Here is a 17256-nt window from a genome sequence, read left to right on the forward strand (position 1 = left end):
CTACAAGGCCTTATATACTTTTTTAAGCCAGTAAGCAAATGCCACAAAGCTTGCTAACGCATTTGTACCAATCATCACTGTACATGATTTTGCTGCAGTGCGTGTTTTCTTATCCAGTCAACATTTTGCTATTAGGGCCTGTTGCACAGGCTTATATTACTACATCTTAACCTTCTAAAAAACTCTATTATAAAATTTATTGTTAAACTGAAAAGTCTTTACTCTTTTACTTATCACTATTATTTCTTGCATAAAACATGTTTTTACTTGTTAAAAATACATTTCTACTCTTATAAGGCATACTTATTTCAAAACTACAAAACTACTTTCTTGCTTTAAGCTGCAAAAGCTCATTGTTTTAACTCAGGCAGCCTTTGCCAAGGTCTCAGATCGAAACATGTATCCATTTCTGTCTGTTCAAGCACAATGCTGTTTCCGTACCCTGTCAGCACCTGCGGGTTTTTTGTAACTTCATTTCCCACAGGTTGTAATTAAAAAACCGCAAAGTTTGTGTCTATATATGCATATGCATATCTATATATCTCATACATTCATATGTATCTATGTGCCACTAAAAGCTGTAAAGGACTGCACCAGTGAATTGGTTTTACCATCTCTCCATCTTACAGTAACGTAAAAGTCTTCAGGTATGGGACAGAGTTGTCAAGTCTCTTCTAATAGTGAGACAGAAGAATCTGTGCAGGTGAACAGCCAGATAAATTTCAAATGAGAGTGGTTTCTGATGGAAAAGGGCCAGCACTGTGGTCATGCAAGATCTTATCAGGGGGCTGCAGAATAAGAAGCTAAGAGATGTCTTTGATTATTATTTCATTCCCTGTCCTTTCTTTTTCTACAGTTAATGAATAGAGGTTTGCCCTGAGATTTCTTAAATCCTTTCTGTTTTTACACACTGAAGGTTCATTTGCAGATGACTCCAAGTGTTGTATGTGGCTGGAATGAAGTCGGCTTCATTAAATGCTGGAGTAATAGAGTGGATATTATGATTCCAAAAGGGGCAGGGGATGCTGAGATGCAAGGCAGTGATCTGCTCTGCCTGGCAGAACGCCTGCAGCACAGGGAGGGGAGGATACTCTGGCTAACAGGGAGGTCAGCGTCACAATTAACATCTTCTCTCCAGCATATGGGGCAGGGAGCTTGGACAAAACCAGATAAAAAATCTTGGGAAACTCACAATCAGATTTGTATACTTCGCTCTTTTAAACTGAGGACAAAGTACTGGAATTGTCTGCCCGCCCAGGGAGGTGGTGGAATCACCATCCCTGGATGTGTTTGAAAAAAGATTGGATATGGCACTTGGTGCCATGGTTTAGTTGAGGTGTCAGGGCATGGGTTGGAGTCAGTGATCTTAGAGGTCTCTTCCAACCTGGTGATTCTGTGTGATTCTGTGATTCTATGATACACAAACCAGAATAAAACTAACCCACAGTAATGAGAAATTTGCCCCCGTTGCCACAGGGTGACTTGCAGTGTCTGTGTTCAGCTTCTTTTTTGAGATGAAAGACATTGGCTGTGTCAGTCAATCTCCAAATAAAACACACTGCTGAGTTCTGCAAGATTCAGGTTTTTAATCTTGGGAAAATCAAAGATCAAAACATGTCTTACATCTGTAAGTCTGGTGCTAAATACAGACTCACCTGTTTTAGGTGCTTGCTCTTCCTTCTGCATTCTTTTGAATGGATGTGGAGGGGAAATGGCTGAGGAGGGAAAAAATAATTACTTTTATTTGTCACTACAAAGTAAAGAAGAATTTCTGATAAAATGCAACAAGGCATTTCCTATGGGAACATCAGTAGCTATAAAGGAAAATACTTGGCAAACATGCTGTATAAATGTATTTCAGGAATTAGTTTGGATGAATTGGTATTGTTGGGGTATTTCTCAAGAGAAAAAAAAAGGTTAAAAAATGGAACTTTCCTCACCAAATTTTCTGAGTGATTTAATGGACATTACAGTTCTGTTTAACATGGTAAATAAACCATATTGCATAATATATTGCAGGGCTCAAGGTATTCTAACAAAATATTCTATCCATATTTTCTTAAAAATATCAAATCTTAGGGATGTTTCCTGAACAGTCTCTGAAAATCTGTTTTTTTTAGTGAATGTCTAAGTCATATAAATGTTAAGCAGAAGAACAAAATATGTACTAGACAGTGAGTAAATAGTTGAAAATGTCAGTTTGGAAAGACTGTGATTAGATATGTGCTTTTTTGTGTAAAGCATTTACTTGAGCAGGTACACAAGAAATTCCAGCAGGTTTTTCTAATGGACAGTTTTCTAAACTATCCAACCAAATAGTTCATATTGAAGGAACAATTCTTTTATAAGGTACACAAACTCTAATTTGAAATCAATCAGCATGAAGCTGCATTATCCTTTCAATTAGTGAGATTATAAGGGCAAGGAAGTGCTTCCCAGTCTTTCACCTCCAGTTTGTTTCAAAATACACAGTTGTGGAAAACCCCTTCTGTTTTGCTCAGCTTTCTCAACAAGATGTCAGTGCAGGGACACCTGAAGGGAGCTGGCTGGGTTTCACAGTGTAATGTCACTGGTGCCTCATTCAGGAGCTGGGGCATGAGCCACTGCCTGCAGAGCCCTGAGAATGACATCCCTGTGGCTCTACCCACCTCAGGATAATCACAATTCTCTTCCTTTCATCCATGCAGCCAGGGTAGGAAACACAAACTGTTTCTAGATTCCTCACCCAAAGTCCTGTGAGGAAGCAATAACTTCCTTGAGACTTCCATGAGGAGCAGGGAAGTCTGTTCTGCTCCCTTCTCTGGGTAATGTTCTTTTGATACTTAGCTGAGGTTCCAGAAAGAAGGGATTAATTTGCGCAGTGCTCATCTCCTTTTTTCTAGGACTGATCACACACAGTCCTTTACAAATGCAGTTGTAGGAGAATGGTTATTTAATTTTCCAAATTAACTCCCTGTACGAAAGCTGTAACATCACATCAGCATCTGTACTAGAGACATCCAAGTTCTGATATAGCTCTGATAGCTGTGGAAAAGCTTCCTCACCAAGGAGTACAAATTACTCCATCCTACAGCCACTACAGCTGACACTTGGAAGAGTGGCGATGCTCCAGTCTCAAAAGCAGAAAAGCTGGTCCAGAGCAAAGCAGTCTGGCTGGTTGGGGTTTTTCCTTCACTGCCACCACCAGCTGTCAGAATTCAGGAGCTTGCTCAGGGAGACTCTGTGATCACTTTTGAGCAGGGCTGTGCAGGCTGAGGTTCAAGCTACAAGATTTATGTGTAGGTTACGTGTGCAGCAGTATTCTTATACAAAAACACTGCTTTGGTAGATTGTGACAGTGTATCACCTGTAAATTTAACTGTGGGAGTGTGGATCAGTGCCTCCTTTTCCTATATGCAGTACATTTTCCTTCCATCCTGCCTTAATTACTATTTCCATACTGTATCTATTGGCACTGCAGAGACAGGGTATATTGATTTTACAGACGGGGGGGGGAAAGTGCCGTGTGAAGAAGCTGCTGAAGGAGAAATGTAGAACACAAACCACAAAGAGAGTATTTAAAAAAAAACCCCTGGTACATAATCTGAATATTTTAGAGCTTTATTTAAAGTTTTCTGAAGAGGTTGTGGAGATACTGGAGACCTATTTGCAATCTGCGCACCTTCACTTAGTGGTCAAGACTATCCAAACCCTTTCCCAGAGATGTTTTAATCATTTCCAATGAAGCAATAGGTTGAGTAAAGCCAACACATGAGGACAAATAGGTCTTCGTGCAGAGCCTGTTACTGAGATAGAATAAAAAATGCTATAAGATACAGCAATTAATGTGACTGAATGGATTTGATTAGTCAGTGTTTGCATTTTGCTTTTATTTCCAAAAGCTCTTCTCCAAAATGAATATGCTGACAGACTGTACTGTAGCACAAAGCCAGTTTCAAGTGACTATCTGTTGATTCCCACAAAAGCAGACTTTTACCATAAAACCACATATTCACAGCAGAAACAGATTTTTCTTCATTGTATTAGACAACAGAAAGGCACCAGGTAACTCAGGTACCCAATGAAGCAATGCCATCCTTCACACTGAATATCTGCATGCTGAATTACGCACTTGAGATCTCCACCAGGACATTTTTAGCAGTGTTATCTTCTGTTCCTGGTGGTGTAGGGATAATAAAATAATTTTTAAAAGAAGTGCTTATAGACAATGAGAAAAAGAGCTCAAAAAGTCAGCTGTGTAACTTATTTTTTTATACCGCTTAGTCAGCTTTTGCAGGTAGCTCAGCTACTGAAATTTGAGGCAAAGATTTATTAGAAGAAATCAAAAGGAAGCTGCAGTTATAGCAACAGCAATGCCCCAAGGTATCTCCTTTTCTTCTTTTAAACTAACGTGCCTTAATTGCAGACAACTGACAATAGGAAAACGATTAAGATAATAAATGAGTTTCTAAAGTAACAGATTAAAGCTAATTCAGTGGCTTTAAAGATCCCATTTCAGAGACAACCCTGTTAAACCCGAGAGTGGGAGAGGAGGAAGGCTCTCTGTGCTCACCTGTGAATTGCCTTCATGCAAACTCACCAATCTCGGGCAGAATGACTCAACAAATGCCTAAAATGCTTAATTTTTTTTTAAATTTACATATGTAAATATACGACATTTTTCTTTGAAAAATTGCAAATATATGTAAATTTTTCAAATTTATATGAAATCCACTGCCAACCAATTCCAAATTAATATCTTTTTTAGGCTTTCTTGTGGCAGTGGCACTATTCCTTAGGTCCTGATTTAAAGTGTAATGAAACAGTCTTTCAGAACCTTCCTTTTAGCTCCTGTTTGTAAGCAGTGCAGTGCTTTCTCTCAGTGCTATAAAAATATGTCCAAAATGCATAATAAAAATATTTTGTTGTCTCAAAATATATAAAAAATCTATCAAAATTATTGGAATCAACAGAAAAAGAACAATGCAAAACTTTGTAAATTTTTAAAAAGCTCTTTCAGAAGGATTTTTTTAGAGATGGAGAGAAAAAGGTGGTATTTTTTTAAACTCAAAGCAATACCCGTCTCCCCATCCAATTTTCATTTCTTTTCAGTCCTCTGAACCAGGGTAGTGGGGGCCAGGTTTTGAAGCAGAGCCACAAAGCATTTGGCTGCTTTCAGAAAAAGGCCAAGAGGGTTGTCCTGGGGATTGTGGCTGAGTGAATAATGCTAATGCCATTAAGTATAATATTCCCTGCCTTCTTTAGTGAGGTGATATAAAAATGCGAGTTGTCCACTTTGAAAAGCCTGTCTGTGGTCACTTCTGCCTTGGCTGCTGTTCTTCCCTAGCGCTGTTCTTCCCTAGCTGTTGTTCTTCCCTAGCGCTGCTGTTCTTCCCTAGCGCTGCCTCCCCTCAGGCTGAACAATCCCCGTTCCCTCAGCCTCTCCTCATGTGGCCAGAGCTGGCCCTTCTGATGATTCTCCACTGAATTCACTCCAGTTTATCTAAATATTCCTTGTACTTAGGGGCCCAAAGCAGGCACAGTGTTTTAGATGTGCTGTAATAAATGATGACTAAGGATGGGGGTGATGGATTCAGAGCATGTTAAGATGCTACAAAAGGCATTGAGAAGTGAATTCAGTGACATGCTCTGTGCTTTAAATTTGGATTAAGATGCTTTCTTCAAACGAGTGGTTGTCAGACCACTTTTGCCAACTGAATGAGTGGTTCAGACCACTCAGGCAGAAGGATTTTTGTCTCATAGCTGCAGTAAGTGGTGCTTTGTGCAGTGAGCAGAGAGCTTTCTTTGCTTTCCTTTTCTTCCTCCTGCTTTTGTTGAGGATGTTTGAATGTGTCCTGACAGCACCTCCTCAGCAAAGTCACACAAAGCAGAAGATGGAAGCCACACGTGCCTTTCTCAGCCCTAAGGGTGTGCCCTGAGCAGCACTGAGGGGATGTGCAGAGCTGTTGGCCTGCTCGGGCTCCCTGCGCTGCGGAACAGCACTAGAGGGACACGCAGGAAGCTCGGCAGAGGCTCGTGGTTGAACATGGATGGCTCTTCACTGGGACACTTCTGGGAGCACAGGCTGCCTTCGTGTGTGCAGCCAAGCAGGTGCATGGCCCCCATTCCAGGAGCGTCCCCAGCTGACCCGAGGGAGCTCAAGGAGCTGGAAATGGCAAATTCTCACAGGTGCATGCCAGGCCTGTATGGACAAAGCTGAAAAATGGGGCATTTTTCAGACCACCAAAGTCTGGTTCTAAGCACCACATGCTTCTCAGACCAAGAACTTTGGTTTCAGTCTTTTCCTGAGCATTCTAATATAAAGCACAAAAATTGACGTTTTTCATTAGAAGGTGCCAAGAGCTTGGGACACAAACTCTGTAAGATTTATATGGAGGCTGTTTTCAGCTATTTCATAAAAGCATATTCCAATGCAATGGCTTGTAATCAGCACTAGGATTTCAGGCTGTTTAATTCACTGTGATTTGATTAATACTTTCTAGAGGCAGTCTGATGTGATAGAGTGATTAGACCAAGCCATCCAGCAGGTTTGGAAAGCCCAGCTTACTCATCTGTACTTTTATCTCATTAGAATAGCTTTATAAATGAGATTTTTAAAATAAATTTCCAACTTGAGATTATTAAAATTTCTTTATTTGCCAGTGTAGTATATTTTATAATTTTCTTTTCCTGGCTTCACTGCTTCATATTGCATTCCATTGCCACTGTGGAATACATGCAAGGAAAAAACTGGCTTCCTATGTTAAGAAGGCAAAGAAGGCGTCTGAAATGACAGCATAACAAATTACACACCACAATTATTTATTTCATTATTTTGTTGCTTGTGAAATGGTCAGCCACGTAGTATTGCCTGCTGCTGAATGACTGGGATGTATTCCAGAGTTTGGAAGTAACTTTTGCTTCCCTGTAGAATATTTGTTTTTACACTGAAAGATCATTTAGAGGAATAGACACATGTCTGTGTCCCTAAGTTTGATTGAAATCGTGTGACAATTAAGATGACCAACACGTGCTGTTGAAATCTCAGGAACAGCTGAGCTGGGACTTTAAGTGTGTAAATTCCCTTCAAAACAAAGCTTTTTGTGTTTATGTGTTGAAATTTAAGGAAATGCATGTAAGTGATGGTTCGAGGACTTCACCAAGCTGCATTATCTTTATGTTCAAGAATGTGTAAGAAAAATTAAAGCTACTAAGTACTTTGTGTGGATGTCCACAGTTGGACATCTGCATTTTTCTTGGAAGCACTTGAGCCCAGCTGCAAGAGACTTGAATTGCGGGATTTATGAAATGTGTTTCCAGGAAGCGTTTTCTTTGAAAAATGTAACTGCCTAATGGAGTAATTACACTGGCTACACATTATTGTGCTCTTTGTGTATGAAATGACCCAAAATGTTTGGGTTTGCTCTGTCAAAGTACTCTTGCTTTAGTTAAACATGAGGATTGCTCACTTACTGGGGTGCACCTGGGGCATCCCGAGTGATGCAGTTTAGGGTGGCAAAACAGAAATAGTGTGGAACATTTCTCCATAAAGTGCCAGGACTAATCCTGTAGGTTTGGCCATGCAAGGTCTCTCAGAAACAGGTTTTGTTTTCTATAAAATGTCAGCTGCATGTGGCTGTGATGCATCACATGCTAATGAGCCCGTCAGGGGCTTGGCAAGCTGCTTTTCCTTGGAAGGCAGGGCTGCATAATACTATTGGTGGTTGCTGTTGGTTCAGTAAAGTTTTCAGTCTTCCAATTTATTTACTTTGAATTTTGGTTTCAGTTCATTTAACCTTCAGAAAACATTCGTGCTGTCTGCTGCTAACAAAAGAAAGGCTTCCTCCAGTAGCCCCTTTCTGCATTTATCCCTTGCTGTGGAGCTATGATGTCTGCAGTAATAAATGTATCCGTTTGAAATGGAAGTGATTAAGGGCTTGTTCCAGCTTGTCTGCTGGAACAAAACATTAGCTTTTGCTTTCAAAGGGCAGATATTGTACCAGATAGCACTTAACCTGGCCAAGGACAAAGTGTTATGTTTAAACATCACTTTCTGCTTGCCACTTGCTTCTGTGAAACAGCACAGATATCTGAGGATATCTGCATTCAAGCATTTCCAGTTTTTAATACATCAAAACAAGAATCTCTCCAGACTTGAAAGTACCATTGTTGTAACTATTGCTTTGTTTTTAAAACAGCCCACCCATCCTACCAGTTTGCTGTGATTTATTCCTTTGAACTTTTAAATCATAAAGATACAACAACAGAAAAAAATAATTGGGCAGACATTGATATTTGTACACCAGACTTCTTTCTCAAGAGGCACGGGTTCATCCAGCTGTACATTTCTGAACTAAAGCTGAATTTGGCCATCCTGCAGTAATCCCTGGTTATCCAGCTCAGAAATTTATGTGTGATTTGACACTAAAGTTGTCATCCTGAAAGTATGGTGTAACTGTGGCCGTTGCTTTTCAAAGCTGGCGGGTATCAGGGAAACCATAAAGATCCTAAATTTTCCCACCATCTGGGAAAAAGCTCAAGGCCAAAAGATGAAGGGTGGAGAAGATGTGAGTTCAAATCCCAAATCAGTGGGACACAGACTGCTGGTCTCTCTGTGTTACATAGAGCATGGCCCAGGTTCCTTTCAGCACTGTAGAGGTCCTGGCAGGTTGCACAGGACTTTCTAAGTAGTGATGTGGTAAGTTAATAATGGCAATCATTGGTAATAAGTCAACAATCTAGTGACTAAGGGCTGTATATTTTCTTAATCTGAACCTAATAGGGATCCCCAGTAACTATTCCAGTACATGCCAAGTATGTGTCTCTTACATGAAATTTTGTATTCTCAACACTATATGTAAATATTGAGAAGCTAATATTGTGTATTAGCAAATGTGAAAATACAGAGAAAATACCAAATTGTCTGATTTTTCTATTTTCTATCCATGTCTTGTTTTCAAAAAGTGTTTTAAGAACCCTCTATTTATCGCATGTATTTTGCAAATATGCCAAGAGTATTTATCAACATTGTTTTAGCTTTCATTAATGTTAGAGATGTAGAAATTGCAACAACATTATTAGTTTCTATGAGTGGAATCTGGAAACAACACAATTTAAAAAACCATGTGGGATATAAAAATCAGTCACTGTAAGAGCTAACTATTATTTTGCTGTGTCTCCCAGATTTGTGACAAGGAGTGGCACTACTACGTTGTCAATGTGGAGTTCCCCGTGGTGACGCTGTACATGGACGGGACGACGTACGAGCCGTACCTGGTGACCAACGACTGGCCCATCCACCCCTCCCACATCGCCATGCAGCTCACAGTGGGGGCTTGCTGGCAAGGTAAAATCACAGCAGTTAACACAGCACAATCAGGAGTTCAGGCCAAAAAAGAATCTTACTTGTCTCTCTGATTGCATAGGAAATAAACTGCTAAAAGATTGATGGTATAAAATCAGATGTAAATCCAGAGTTGTTGATGAATCCAGTCCAAGGATAAAATGGACAGGACATTAACAAGCATGGATTTTCATCATCTAAAGAAATACTGGATACAGTCTGTGTATTCAGTGTGAAAGATAGTATTCTTTTGTCTTCACTTAGTTGTTTCCCTTTTCTCCAACCTTAAGCAAACTATCTGGATATTAAAGAACTCCAGCTATCTCTTTTCAGTCCCTGCCCCATATTTCTTTTGCAACTCATGGCCCAATCCTGTGCTCTTCACATTGGATGTATCTCACCAGCAATTCCAGTAATTTACTTGATTCACCCAGCTATACACCAGAGGCAAAAGTGAGAGTAAAATAAATCTAGAAGTCCAAACCCCTGAGCCGTGCCTGTATGGGCCTTTGCTTAGATACTACCTTTTTCTGTTCTCTGCCCTTCATAATCCCATTCTTCTCATTTTTTTTCCTGGTCCTTACACCACTTGCTTTCTCTGTTCTCTGCCTTACACCTGAAGTGCTCCTCTTTCTCTGCTTGTCTGTTTTGGTAAAGTTGTCTCCATTACCCCTCCATGTTGATTTTCTATTTACATTATGTCTTGTTTCCACTTAAAGTATGAAGTGAAGGAAGCTATAATCAGGAAAAAATGCTTTAACATAGATTGTGTTTCTTCCCCACTCTTTCATGTGGTCTCACCTTCTCCATTATCACCTTGTTTGCCAATTTGATCTCTGCTTATTTGCAAAATTTGGACATCTTATGCATGGCAGGGCTGTTCAGTATAAATAGTACTCAAAGCAAATCCAGCTGTTAGATTATGAGTGGGGTAAAGATCCAATCTTTAATGACAACATGCAGAATGAAGCCTCGCTAATCCTAAAAACAAGATTTGCTAAGTTTACCATATTGATCACTGAGGTAGGTATGATAAGCTGGTCAGCATTGCACTAATCCCATATATTTGGAAAAGTACAGACTGTTTCTTGTCTAGCTGGTATTTGCATGGGTTGATTTTTTTGTTATGTAGCATTGGTGCAGTACTTTTAGATCAAAGTTCCAGAGCTAGCAAATGCAAATGTCATTTGTAAATTTAGTTCTTTCCAAACATGAGCAAATGCCATAGAGGCTGTGAATAATTATGGAGTATTGCCTTCTGAAAAATCACCATTTTTCAGTAGCTGTGCTAAAAAAAAATTATTTTAATCCCTCACTTCATATTTATACAAGGTTCTTCTGCATAGGTCAACGCAAATGTTTTTGTGCGTTACTTGTACTACTTCTTCCCCTTATCTTCTCTCATTCACACTTAGTGTTTTTGTTACTCTCTAAAAGCAGTCTTTAGTGGTTTGGCTTTTTTTTCCTAAAAGTCTTGGTATTGGTGGGAATCCACTCCCCTCAGCCTCACATGAACCTCATGTTAATCATGCTGCAGATGCCACGTCTGGGGGACTTGGAGCAGTTCTGGTATCTGTGGAACAGGCCCTGCCTAAGCAAAAACTGTCCCAGCTTTGCCACAGCTCTGCATCCGTGGGGTTCATCAGCCTCCAAGGCAGCTGAGAACAGCAACAATAATCTTGTTCCCTTTGCACCTCTGTCTCTGTATCTGAAATTGGGAAGAGAAGGAATTAAGGCCAAACTCCTCACATGGGCCCACAATACATTCAGACCACGGACTACATTTAGTATTTAAGCTGTTAAACAAATAGAAAGTTGCAATTGTTTTCAAACATTTTTATCTTTGCCTGGGATAATTTGATGGCATAATTAATAACCATTCAGGATAAGATTCTTCTTCCTTTTTGCTGAAACACATGATTTAAACTACTGAAATCATACCTATTGCTGCTGTTAATATTTACTGCAATATTATGTTATTGCTCTTTTAGTTGTGAGAGAATTGGAGCTCGTCAAAAGTAGAAACAAATTTTCCACCTCAGGAAAATGTTAAGATTTAGTAAGACAGTGTGCTAAAGATTCTGATAAACCATCATGTGTCAGGCAAAAAGATAAACCTTTAATGGTTATGTGAAACAAGATTTCAAGCTTTTGCTTTTGACCAAGCTTATCTTTTGATACATTTGTTTTGATCACCTCAAACTATTTTAAATGGATGGTGTGGAAAGTCACTTTGTTAATAAGATTCCATGCTGCATTTCAGCCTGTGAAATAGTAATCATTCAACATATAAAACCAATCTATTCTAGTCAAAACATTAATTTTCAAAATTTGTATATTTCAAGAAAAAGCGGCTCTATCAAATAAATATTTTAACTATAAATACTGTCTGTGAAACTGTTAACAAGGTCTACTTAGACTAATACATTTTGGCTAGTAACAATAGTCTAAACCTCTACATTTTCAAAGCATTAGAAAGCTGCTTTACAACAGTCTGTGATTTATTTCAGTAAAATATGCAGTGATTTTGGTGTCATAAGCCATTCAGGAGTGTCTGTGTTAAGAGGCTATGAGGAGTTTCCAGCTCTGGTGTGCTAAGACTACTTCCTTCCTTTTCATCGAAGCACTGGCAGAAAGGAACACTGCTCTAACCTCCTCCTTCAGAAAGGGCAAGACCTTCTTTTCTAAGGTCTTTACTAAACCATTTTACAGTTCTGAGTACACAGCATCCGTTTGTCAAAGTCAAATTATTTGAAAAACAGTCTCAACTCAGACAAGTAAATGAATCAGAAGAAATAACATTCCTTTTTTCTTCCCACACTGATTCTGATTTGCTGACAGCCAAAAGTCATTGTGGCTGTGGGGCAGCTGAAGAACTGGCAGGGAGCAGGAAGAGTGTATTTAGAGGACAGTGAAAAATCAAGAACAAGAATTGCAATTTGCTCTGTTAGCACTAATAGGAAAGTCTGATACTGCTATGAGGGATTTACCCTCTCAGATATGAAAATGTTCAGTTCTAGTCTGGAAACTGGGAATTGTTCTGCTGCTTCTTTAGGAGCCTGAGTGTCCTCTGTGATACAAGTGACTCTTTGAGCCCTGATCTTTCCATCACTTACACTGATCCTCATCCTGGGGTTATGCAGCAAGCATCATGCCTGCACCTCCTCCTTGTCTTTCTCAGAGTTATATCATGCAGGAATCTTGGACATGGAAAATTCTTTTCTTTAAGATTATTATTTCCTATTATTAATATTTCAATGCCTGAGTAACTGTTTTCTGACTTTTATAGCCTTGTTTGTAGCATCCATTATGAAAAGTTAGGTTGGGTTTTATTTCTACCTTCAGCTCAAGTGAAATATAAGAGCAGTTTAAGATCAGTGCTGTTCTCCTGACCATAGCATGAAAACAAACTAAATGTGTAATTTCTCAGGCTTATGTGACAAAATTAAACTTTAGCCTATGATGTGCTCACTGTGCCTTGGTTTGTCTGTGGAATAAGCAAATCTCTCCCACATCTTTACCCTTTCCCTGGCAGTATAAAAATCTTGCCTGATTTCTTTGTTCCTGACTTTATGCAAAATTTCTTTAAATAATGTGATTTGAGTGCTAGGACTCTACAAAAAGGAGGGGAAATTAGCCTTTTCCTAAAGGGCAGATTCTTGGAGACAAGCAGGGAGTGAATATCATTAAAAGAGCGGAAAGACAGGCTTTAAAAGTGATCGAAGAGACCCTTCCCAGGGTCTGTCAGGCACAGGGTCAGATTTACTGCAGCCCAGGAAGTGGCCCAATTACTTATAATCAAGCCTGGGGAACAGTTCCCAGCTCAGGTGACACACTGGGCATGAGGAAAGTTGCATGATTTGTTCTGGCATAATCAATATGAACCTTATCTACTTAAAATTAGGTAGTCTGTATGTTACTGTGGTATAATTTTCCTTTTTTAACATAAAAACCTTGGTTCTTTCTTCAGGGAGCTTATTAAAAGGAGGATCTAAGCAGAGCTACCTCATTGATTTAGGGTCCTTCACAATGGTTAGCCCAGAGTGAACTATTTTTTGTGTAGTTGATGTTCAGTACTGCTGTACTTGAGTGGGGGTGGTTTATTTGAGGGTGGGAGTTTAGGCTAAACTGTTGATGTTGGTTTGGTTACCTGTGACCCAGGAGCAGTGACAGGTAGAACCTAAACTCCAACACAGTGCCAGCCTTCATGCATGGCAAATCCCAACTTACTCCTTACCTGTGATTTCAGTGATGTGAGGCCTGGGAAAAGGTAATACTGACCACAGAGCTAAACAAACTGGGCTCTGAGTGAACTAACTGACCGCAGAAATAAACACCTGGTACAGCTGTTCTTGGAATTAGCCCTTTCTGTATCCTGGTGAAGTTTGACAGCTTTCTCTGCAGGTAGATAGGGTTAATTATGTAACTTAATCTTAGCATCTTTAAAATTTTGTTCACATCACTGGTCTCACTGATGATTGTTAAGGCTGTGATTTTGATGTAGGTCAGGTTATTTAAGGCCAAAGTGCTGCTCTGTCTCTAACGGTGAAAGAAATTTTCAGGCCAAATTACTCTCTCAGGGTATCTAAAGGACAAAATTGACTTGCTTGCACGTCTGCCTCCTAGAACAAAAGACACCAAAGAGAACAGCAGAGAAAAGGCCCTGTCTCTGAACCCCTTCTTCCCTGAATGGATATTAAAAGCAAACATGGTTTATTGGGATAGGAGAGAACTCCCCAAGGCTCAGCTTTGGTTCTCATTACTACTCTTTTTCTTCTTTAGCATAAAAATGCTTTTAGATTTGTCCTTTTACCTTAAGAGTCTCAAGATCTTTTTAAATAATGAAGAGGTCACACAATTGTGCAGCAAGGCGGGAGAGTCACCTGTACTCTGTGGGGATAAAGTGCAGTATCCAGAGGGTAGATGATTTTTCCTCAGGTCACTTAAATCTGCATCAAAGCAAGAATAGAATCAGACTTCATGATCTTATGTTCTTATTCTCCCTTTTAGGTTTTAACATCCTGTTTCATTCTCCTGAGCAATGCAAACAAATCGTTAGCTTGTCCTGGAGTGCACTTTACAAGAGCTTACCCCAGGAAGTTCTCCTCTGAGTTCATTATTTCTGATTCAGTTTATCTGAGGACATAGCAAATGGACCCTTTTACAGAGTGAGAAACTTCTTCCATTAGACCAAGGTTTATAGGTTCCCCCTCTGATCCCTTTATTGCTATACATTCAGTGGCAAAAGCCAAGGAAGGGAGCGAGTTATGTGATTTGGTAGTCTAATAAATTTTTTTGTACCAGAGGCAGAAGACAGACTTCCTCATGGTTTTTCTGAAAAGATAAGGTCTTGAGTTCATACAAGGCATTTTGGGAGGGAAGGAATTTGTGTCTCGCTCCTAAAGCACTGTCAGGAAAGTAGTGACACAAGTTAATGACTTGTCACAAGGTTATGCTGTAGCTTACTGTGACTGTAAGTCACTGTTTCTAATAGTGCCACCCCTTCAGCAGTGCTGGAGCCTCACAGTGCAGTTATGCTGGACACTGCACAGAGAGGGTCTTTAGGAGAAGCCTGTCAACAGCAACTTTATTATCATGGACACAGCAGAAGGCTATTGTAGTTCCTGTTTTCTAAGGAACTGCTGTTTTCTATTCTATTTTTCTTTTTTATTCTCCTGTCATTTTCCTCTTTCCTTAGCCTATGCTGGAGAGATCAGGTTTTCTTTAAAAGTCCTTCTGTGGAATATCCTTATTATTCTCACATGCCAGCCCTCCTCTGACACAGAAATCACCCAGTGCAGTCAGAGAACTGACTGATGATTCAAGGCAAGAAGAACTGTAAGAGTTAAAAGTTGGAGAGGGGTCAGAGAAAGGAGAGACAGTGGGGGCAGTGTAGCAGCAGCCTGCATCACTCAACCTTGTACTTCCTCCAGAAATGAAGGTATCCAACAGATAAAGATTGCCCTTACTGTGCATCCAGCACCACTGGATCATGCCAAGGGGGCTGACATAGCTTGCACAAACCTGAGACCTCAGAGGAGTGGTACAAACACACCTTAATGCGAGAGCACTGGGGCAATTTCAGCACAATGTGATGCTGAATATCTGTGTCCTGATGCCTCCATGGGTACAGCACTGCTCTTGCTACACTGTCCTTCTCATCAAGAGAAAGATGGGGCAGATTTCAGTGCACTTCACAGATCTTTGCTGAATTTTAGCTGTAGTAGAAACACAAACATGTGTGGAAGGTTTAGTTTAGGGGGGTGTTTTCTTGGAGAGCTGAATTTGCATTCAAATCTGTCACCCATTCAGCCTAGATATATATCCCATTTTTAATCGAATTTCTGCAGGGACCACTGTGCACCAGCACAAAAATATTTTTTGGAGAATAGGGATATAGGGGGTTTTTAAGCAACATTTATGTAATGGCTTAATTGTGAAAAATTGTAGAGTGTTTTTATTATCCTGAGAACCTTACCTTCAATAGTGTTAAGTTATACCCACGTTTGGTTTAAGGATGCATTGCACAGAGATCGTTGGCATTTGGACATGTAAGAGCAGGGAGCCCATAGTGTTCTCTGAATTTGTCATATTTCAGATAAAGCTTGAAAGCCTAAAGCTGTCTGTGTGAGGTTGTTGGGTTATGATATCTACCCAGAGCAGGGGCAGGCTTAACATGGGCCATGTTTGATGACCAGTTTCTGATTAATTTTTATCTGAATGATATAAAAAACCCCACTAAAACTTTTCTGTGCTGAGAAGCTCTGGGAGTATAAAATGTCAAGTCACTAATTGGGGCTACTCCTGAAATCTGTGTTAAGTTTCATCCTTTTTAACAGCCAATCTACTTGTCAGGAAATTAAGCCCAGCTCCCTAAACTGCCATAATAAAATGATGGGATAAATTTGGAGGCTTGGACCTGAGGACTTCAGAGCCAGAATGTCTTGTGTCTCCTCCCAGATTCATTCAATCATTATGTTGGGACCCTGAATAATCAATTTTTACCTAATTATCTGGCTTAGTATAACCAGAGTCTAGAATATCTTAAAAGAATCGCGTCTTAGTTGGAAATTCTCTTGATTTCACCATTTCCCATGAAAACCTCATTGTGCTTTGACTGCCTCGATAATTGCTTGCTCATTATTAGGATAGGGCAAAAAGTCTGCAAAATCTGTGAGCTCAGTAAAGTCACTTGTTTTGACGTGCCTGATTGTTCTTTGGAGATTGGTAAGGAATGCAAACAGCACTTTACATCTGTGTAGTCAAACCAACAACTGTAAAATTCAATGCTAATCAAATTCTGTCACACTTTTATCAACTCAATGCAAAACTAAAAGCAAAACAAAAGTGTCATGGAAACAGGCTCTGCTTCTTTAATGAATGCATTTTAACCCCATGAGGTCCAAACCCTGAGACTCTCCAATGTTATATCTAACAGATATAACATGTTGTATCTAGTGGAACCTCTTCATGGCTTCAATCAGAGGTGATTGCCAGGTAACAGCTCTTAACCCCCTTAAATTGTTGTTCATCTGGCAGTCTTCAGCTGTTTATAACAAAACATTTGTTTTCCTCCACATGTATCATCCCCACTGAGCTGCCCCCAAGACAGACACACATCTGCAACATACTCAGCTAAAATTAAGTAGGTTTCTCTTCTCCATTTGATCTGGTATGTTTGAAATTTCAGGCAGTAGCTGTAACTGTCCCTTGTGACTCTTTAGGTCTATGCCAAGCACTGATATTGGAAAGTCTTGCTTTCATTGGCAGCCTGATTGCTCCCCACTGAGGGGTCTGTGGGTGCAGCCTCCTGCATGTCCTGCTGGGTGAGTCCTTCCCTGGCTGTGCTCCCTGGTGGGCTCGCTGTGAGCTCAGGCACCAGCTGTGAATGGCACAGGAGGGAACTAACTCACAAGGGGTCAGAGGCTTGTAGG

At 40.0% G+C, this 17256-nt stretch overlaps 1 protein-coding gene across 1 annotated transcript in view; it reads left to right on the plus strand.

Annotated features, from left to right (window-relative positions):
• Window positions 1-17256, plus strand: part of CLSTN2 (calsyntenin 2) — a 191405-nt gene that overhangs the window by 147209 nt on the left and 26940 nt on the right. The window contains exon 8 of the mRNA XM_042042426.1: window positions 9163-9325. Within this exon, the coding sequence (XP_041898360.1) occupies window positions 9163-9325 (163 nt within the window). The remainder of the gene's footprint in view (window positions 1-9162; window positions 9326-17256) is intronic.

This window comes from Corvus kubaryi, unplaced genomic scaffold (genome assembly GCF_017639235.1).
Source record: "Corvus kubaryi isolate FWS band 111438036 unplaced genomic scaffold, C.kubaryi_AGA036_p1.0 37397, whole genome shotgun sequence".
In the NCBI taxonomy this organism is placed as follows: Eukaryota; Metazoa; Chordata; class Aves; order Passeriformes; family Corvidae; genus Corvus; species Corvus kubaryi.